The 7,028-nt window shown below is 51.9% G+C and overlaps 1 protein-coding gene across 2 annotated transcripts in view; it reads left to right on the top strand.

Moving 5' to 3' along the window:
* The first annotated feature begins 3,310 nt into the window (after positions 1–3,310).
* Positions 3,311–7,028, top strand: part of TNR (tenascin R) — a 30,170-nt gene continuing 26,452 nt past the window's right edge. Inside the window, exons 1-3 of one of the 2 annotated variants that reach the window (XM_069862614.1) lie at positions 3,311–3,633; positions 3,769–3,862; positions 6,318–6,794. In XM_069862614.1, the coding sequence (XP_069718715.1) occupies positions 3,367–3,633; positions 3,769–3,862; positions 6,318–6,794 (838 nt within the window). In that variant the 5' untranslated portion in view covers positions 3,311–3,366. Of the gene's footprint in view, positions 3,863–6,317; positions 6,795–7,028 lie in introns of both variants that reach the window. The other variant, XM_069862613.1, reaches the window with a different exon arrangement.

Below are 7,028 nucleotides of genomic sequence, written 5' to 3'. Positions count from 1 at the left end.
CACCCACCTGAGGCAGGAATTCTTCTTTTTAATTCCTTCCCTGACCCTGTTTATAATAATAACAAAAAAAAAAACATTGTGCTGCAGGGATGCCATCAACCCCCTGCCCAAGGACACCACGTTGGGTGGGGCTAGAGGGGGATGCCACGATGCTCAGAGAGCTGGGTAGCATCCCACCAGCATCCACCGTGTTGAATGCACCGAGAGAGAGATGGAGATCAATGAACCCAGCAGTTTCTACCAGCAAATGAATGGCTTTTGGTCTACGGGTTAGGGAGTCGTTAACTACCCAACCTGTTCACTGTCGTTAGCGATCTATCTTGGCTCTGCGTCTGCTCGCCTCGCTTTATCCACTGACCCATCTCCCGCTCTCTCATCCCTGCATCCAGCTGGAGCTTTTCTCCCCCCAGCCCTCATAAACGGGCTCTGGCATCTCTGTTGAGACAGGCTGGAAGAGCAGCGAGCGGGGAGGATTTCATCTCCCCATGTCCAAGCTGCTTCTGCAACCCTGCAAGGAGGTTTGCTTTGAAGCTCCTGCCCTGCTCAGTGCAGCTGGCTCTCAGCCACGGTTACTTCCACTCCGAGCCCGCACAAAAAAGCCAAGCGAGAAGCCAAGGAGCGGATAGTCAGCTTCAAACATCAGAGTCAGTCGGAGGCAGCCAGCACCGATTAGTCCCTGTCCCCTCCCCTGTCACATCTGCCCCGGTACGCAGGGAAAAGAATCTCTTTGTGGGTCAGCCAGGGCCATCCAGGAGCCACCGAAGAGCCCCGAAGGGAGAGGAGGATTTGAGGGGGTCACAGGCTGAGTGTGCAGTCCCAAATCTCCACTTAGGGAGCACTGATCCCACCCCATCACTCCCTCTCATTGTCATCTCCAGTTCTCTCCTCCTTCCTGTCTTTTGCAAGAACCTCCACAGGAGCCAAGGGAAGGAGGAAGCCACTGCACCTTGGAGTTATTTCTGTTTTTTCTTGCTTTTCCTAACACGAGGGGTAAAAAAGAGAGAGTGGCTACCAAAGGAGTCCCAGGTGCCTGCTCACGGGAAGCAAACATTAAGCAGGGAGCCAAGAAGAAAAGTGCAGCAGAAACGTTGCAGTAATATGGGATAATAACCCTGCAAGTGCTGCGAGGCAGCTGAATAGTGGTATTTTCTGGAATAGTGTGGTATTGTAGGAGAGAAACCAGTAAACAAATATTTTCATTCAGCAGCATAGGAAGGGAGCACGAGCTGGAGAAGGAGCTGCAGAGCGGGAGTGTCATTCAAAGTAAGGGAGGATAATTGCTCAAGATTACAGCACTGGCAGGTACCAGCAAAGTCAGACACAGCAGGTAGCTCCAAGCATGGTTCAGCTGTGGATCACAGCAAAGCATCATGCTACCATCCTCTCCCAACCTCACAAAAAAAAAAAATAAAAACAAACCCAAACTGCAAGAGCATAACATCAGCCTTGCTAGGAGAGCTCCCTTGGCTTGGAGAAGACCTCACACAAGTAACTTAGAAGCATCCATCAAAAGCCATCAGAATATGATCCCACAGCCCTGAGCTTCGTGGTCACCATGGTGAGCACACCCTAGTGTGGACCAGCTGTGAAACCCCATGTCCAGACCCTACTGTGTCTGCACTAAATGCAGCTCAGGAGGTCTGGCTTGCAGCAGCTTGTTGGAAACGCTCAACCTGCCACTTTTTCCAGTTATAGGAACTGGCATGAGAGCTGCTGCAATAGGCAGCTGAGTCAGACCAGGTTAACATCCCAATCCCTTTTTTCCACCAAACATCCAAGAAGAAGGAGCACATTGTCGTAAGCAGATGTGGCAACCAGCATCTCTCCACGTAGTGGCCCTTCAAGGCAGGTCCCATCCAAATGGGTCACCTCAGCAAACAGGAGTTTTAAGTCCTTGAGTTTCTAAGTCCTTCTTAACCAGCATGGCCCCATGTATTTATTCATAGTTTTCAAACCTGTATGAGTGGCTGAGCCCTCTTAGAGTCTAAATGCAGATGTAAAAGCTTGGATATTGCAAGAGCCGTGTTCTGGCTTTAAACAATACCTAAACCCCACAACTTCTTGGAGCTTTTATAAAGTTTGTGATGATGCGGTGAAGAGGTCCTCAGTTCTTTGCATCTTTTTCCAGCAGCATGAAGAGCCTGTTGACCAGATTTAATGTGCTTGCTGCATCTTTTGCACTGCTGGTGCAGAAGGAACAACAAAACACATCTCCAGCGTTCATCATTGGCTGGACATTAGGAAAAAATTTTTCACAGAAAGGGTCATTGGGCACTGGCAGAGGCTGCCCAGGGAGGTGGTTGAGTCACCTTCCCTGGAGGTGTTTAAGGGACGGGTGGACGAGGTGCTAAGGGACATGGTTTAGTGTTTGATAGGAATGGTTGGACTCGGTGATCCGGTGGGTCTCTTCCAACCTGGTTATTCTATGATTCTATGATCAGCCCAGGTCCTACAAACCTAGCAGAGGTAGGGAGCCACAAACACAGCTATTTACATCCCTCCTAAAATGCTGCAAGAAGTTCAATTGGACGTTACAAGGTATTAACTGGAAATATTTAATTATAGGTAATTATATCTAATTAGCTGTCTCAACACCAAAGCAGTGCCAGGGCTCAGCTGTGAGCCTTTAACATGGCATAATGAGGACTCCAAGGAGTCCTGCTCTGGAGGACGATACCAGAATGAGAAGTTGTGCTGTGTCAAATCAAAGCAAGGTTAACCCATAGTCCAGAGCACGGGCAGGGGGTGAAGCCACTTCAACAGGAGGGATTTGTCTGCTCAGAGCATCAACTTGAACAAGTTGGACCCCGCATGGTGTAATTTTAAAGTGTCTAACAGCACAGCTGCCGTTCCTATAGCTACTAGAGGAAGTTTAGCAGTCCTGGGCACAGCTCCTGGGGCGCAGGAGACAACCTAAGGAGAGCACAGGGGTGCGTCACCATCACCCGTGTGTTAACCCTTTGAACCCTACATGCTGTAGTGATGCGGCACTGAAAGTACATCCTACACAGGGTGTTAATCCTGAAAACATGTATTCAGCTCTTTGTTAGTAACTAGGTTGTTTCCTTTAAAAATACAGTAATGGCAACAAGTATCTGCCTCTGTCACTGTTCAAGGGTCTCCCACCAGCAACGGGCTCTGCTCGGGGCTGATTTAGGCTGCACCAAAGCCAAGCAGGGCAGTGTGCAGGTCAAGTCAGCCCCACACCTCTCTACATAACTTTGCCCAGCAAGGAATTGACTCTCTAAGCTGAGCACAGTTTCAGGGCTAACACCAACCACGCTCCTCTGCTTCTTTGTCCTCAGGTCCTCCTTGTGCTTGGCTGACCCAACACTGGCGTAGAAGGCTCTTCTTTCTCCCAAGAAAATGGGAACTGACAGTGAAAACCCAGTTCTGAGGAACGTGCTCATCAGCTTCAACTTGCTTCTGCTGGGTGCCCTCCTCAAGCCTTTTGAGTGCCGGCTGGAGGTGACAACAGACCCGGCCGAGAGGCCAGCGGTGGATGAGGAGGGTGGCCTTGCCAACTGCAGCCCACCCATCAAAGAGCAGCCCATGGTCTTCCACCACATCTACAACATCAACATTCCCCTGGATAGCTGCTGCTCATCCATGTTCAAGTCTTCAGCCGAAGAGGTGAGTTCAGAAGACGACCGGCTGGCAGAGTACGCAGAGCAGACCTCCGACAGCGAGAGCCAGGTCACCTTCACCCACAAGATAAACTTGCCCAAGCAGGCCTGCAAGTGCTCCAACTCCCTCCCATCCCTGCAGGAGCTGCTGAGCAGGATTGAGATGCTGGAGAGGGAGGTCTCCATACTCCGGGACCAATGCAACTCCAATTGCTGCCAAGAAAATGCAGCCACAGGTAGTAATGCCATCCTGTTAGCTCTTGCTGGGGACTGAGGGCTTGAGAAAAGGCAGGAGAAATAAATGCAAAACTGGTGACGCCACTCAGAATGGCAACAGAGGAAAACCTATGTTCACCCACGGTTTGGCTGTGGCTTTAGGGGAAAGACCAGCTTAGGTCCTCCAAGGCAAGAAAACCCCTAGGAGAGATATGGTCACTAGAGCCCCCAGTGCCCTGCTCGCTGCAGAAACCCCGTAACTGCCTGAGCTAAAGCCCCATGGCAAATAAAAGTAGAGCTGATGAGGGGTCAGCAGGGTCATCTCCCACCCCTGCACTCTGTTAAAGATCTGTCACTGCGTGTGGGACAGGGAGGAGAGACGTTGCTGTACCTGTGCTGAAGGCAGCAGCGTGGAAGCCAGCCATAAACTCCTTCATTTTCTCTGTAGGAGTGAATGAGTATGAAAAGCCGAGTGTAAAAAACATCAAAGATTAAAAATAAAAGGGAATAACTTCAGTTGTCATGAAAGATACAAACAAATGTATTACAAAGACGCAAACCCATCAACTGAAACAACAATATGTGCGGTTTGTGAAGCTCTCCGAGAGCCCCCATTGGGGTTACCCCAACAAAAACATCCCCCTCGTTTCACCACAGCCAGGGAAGCAGCACGCAGCTGAAATAAGATGGGTAAGAACAGTTTGGGCTAGAGGATAGCGCAGGAGCAAGCACACTGATGGTTTTATTTACATCTCAGGGAGGGTAAAAGGGGCTGTCCCCAAGGGCATCCATCCCTCACGCAGCCCGGTCCTGCCCGGGGCTTCAGGGCTCCTCGTGGGAAAAAGCCACCAAGCAAAGAGAGCCATGAAGGGTGTTTTTCCCGGGGAAAACTACTTTTCAGGCCAAGAACAGCAACAGGGAGGAAGGAAATTTAAAAGCAACCCTTTTATCCCCAATGCCCCCGCGCTTTTTTTAAGTTTTGCAGCTATTTGTGTGATTTTTCTGGTGGTCCCCCAACACCTCTATGCTGAGGACACATGAAAATGAAATGGGAGGGAGCCGTGCTTGGGTCGACAGAGTTGAACCAAGGATGTGTGAGGCAGGGGAGGGAGAAGCACAGGCTGACAGGGTTAAAATCACATAAGAAATGCAATGGGAAAAAACTGTTTTGAAGGAATTAAATTAAAAATCTGATGGGCCTATTTGGGTTACTTGCAAACATACACGAACAGTCCCATTAAACATTCATCACTGAGTGGAGTCTCCACTCGGATCGCAGATGTGCTGAGCTAAAACTGGAGTAATTTCATTCCTTTTTACTGGAGCTGCTTTCAATTCACTGCAGTGCAGAGTAGAGCAGGATGCCTACCCCACCACCCCAGGCATTTCCCCAAGGAAAGCTGCTCTCTTCCAGCACATCCTGCCTCCTCTTTTGATGACTCAACTAGAGGCTGAGATCTGAAAGGAACAGGATCACCATTCCCAGTATCTGCAGTTTAGATGGGGAACATCCTACCAAGTAACCCGAACGGGTCTATTGGGTGCAGCACAGAACTGAACCCCTTTTCCATGAGCGGCTGCTGAACCTGCCGCAGGAAGAGCTGCTCAAGTAGCCCAGCTAGGATGGAAAACTTAATCAGGGGACAAAAAGCCCTGCTGCTTGGGTTCTTCATGACACAGAGGTTTCCCAAGTGTCAAGGGAAGCATAGAAAAGGTTTCTGTTCTTCCTCGGTTCACACGAGGGAGAAAAGCAGTAAAAATTAGAAAGGAAAAATTGTCCCGGCTGGAGCAATGGGTCCACATTGAGTGGAAAAAGAGAGATGCATTGGCAGTATCAGTGATAGGTGCCTTTGTCCCCACGCATCCCTCCTCGCCCCAGGGTGGCCTGTGTAAGGGTGCCAGATAAAGGGGGGACATTAGAGGTGGTGGCCATGGGCTTTGCCCACTCTCTCACAACCCCAGCATGCTCAACGTCTTTGATACTTCTTTCTTGTAGGAGATCTCTCACCTGTAAGAAGGAACATGAGGTGTAGAGGAGACAACAGGAGCCCATTAAATTATAGCTGGTGCAGAGGGGCTTGGCCAGGGAAGGCTTTTTTTTTCACAGTGAGAAGTCTAGGGAGGTTCCCATCAACCGAGCACTGAGCTGAAGAGAAACCAAAGGGAGCCCTTGCACCCTGACGAGGCTGATGGCACTCACCCATAGAGGCCGGTGCTCCTGGGGGACAGATAGACTCATGGGGACCCAACCAAGTCCCATCAGGAGCCCATATCACCAGTTCAGCCCCTGCCAGCCCTAAAGCTGCTGGGTCCCCAGAACTGGACATGCTCAACCAGAGGGATGACCACCCCCTACTTGCCCCACATCTTGCTCCCCTTTCCTACAACCGAGTGATCGGTTGATCCAGAGCCAACACTGCCCTTCTTCCACCTCCCACCCGCTGACCCCTGACTCTTGGTCCCACGTCCTTGCAGGGCAGCTGGATTACACCCCACAATGCAGCGGCCACGGGAACTTCAGCCTGGAGTCGTGCAGCTGCGTGTGCATGGAGGGCTGGGCAGGCACCAACTGCTCCGAGCCCCTCTGTCCTCGCGGCTGCTCCAGCCGCGGCGTCTGCCTGGAGGGCCAGTGCATCTGCGACAACGACTACGGGGGCGAGGACTGCTCCCAGCTCCGCTGTCCCGCGGGCTGTGGCTCCCGTGGGCTCTGCGTGGATGGCGAGTGCGTCTGCGAGGAGGGTTTCACCGGGGAGGATTGCTCCCAGCTGCGGTGCCCCCGCGACTGCTCCGGGAAGGGCCTCTGCGTCAACGGCACGTGCGTCTGCCAGGAGGGCTTCGCCGGAGAGGACTGCGGGTGGCTGCACTGCCCCAGCGCCTGCAGCGGCCGTGGGGTCTGCCGCGATGGTCTCTGCATCTGCGAGGAAGGCTACGAGGGGCAGGACTGCTCAGCAGGTAGTGGGGGTGTGGGTGGGAAGAGCCAGACCCTAATGCACGAGCAAGGGCTTTAAGGTGCTCCCACAGGAGCAACACGAAGCTTGGGAGAAACCCAAGCACGTCACATAAAACCTGCTCATGCCCTGCAGCTTCACTGCCTCCCTGCTGTCCCAGTTCCCAAAGAAACCACGGGCAAAAGTTTGGGAGGGGAGAAAAAGCCAGCAAGGTTCATCCCAACACTGGTGGTAAACC

The sequence above is a fragment of the Phaenicophaeus curvirostris genome, chromosome 8 (genome assembly GCF_032191515.1).
Source record: "Phaenicophaeus curvirostris isolate KB17595 chromosome 8, BPBGC_Pcur_1.0, whole genome shotgun sequence".
NCBI lineage: Eukaryota > Metazoa > Chordata > Aves > Cuculiformes > Cuculidae > Phaenicophaeus > Phaenicophaeus curvirostris.
The sequence above is the reverse complement of the archived record's forward strand: the minus strand, read 5'-3'. Positions and strand labels throughout refer to the sequence as shown.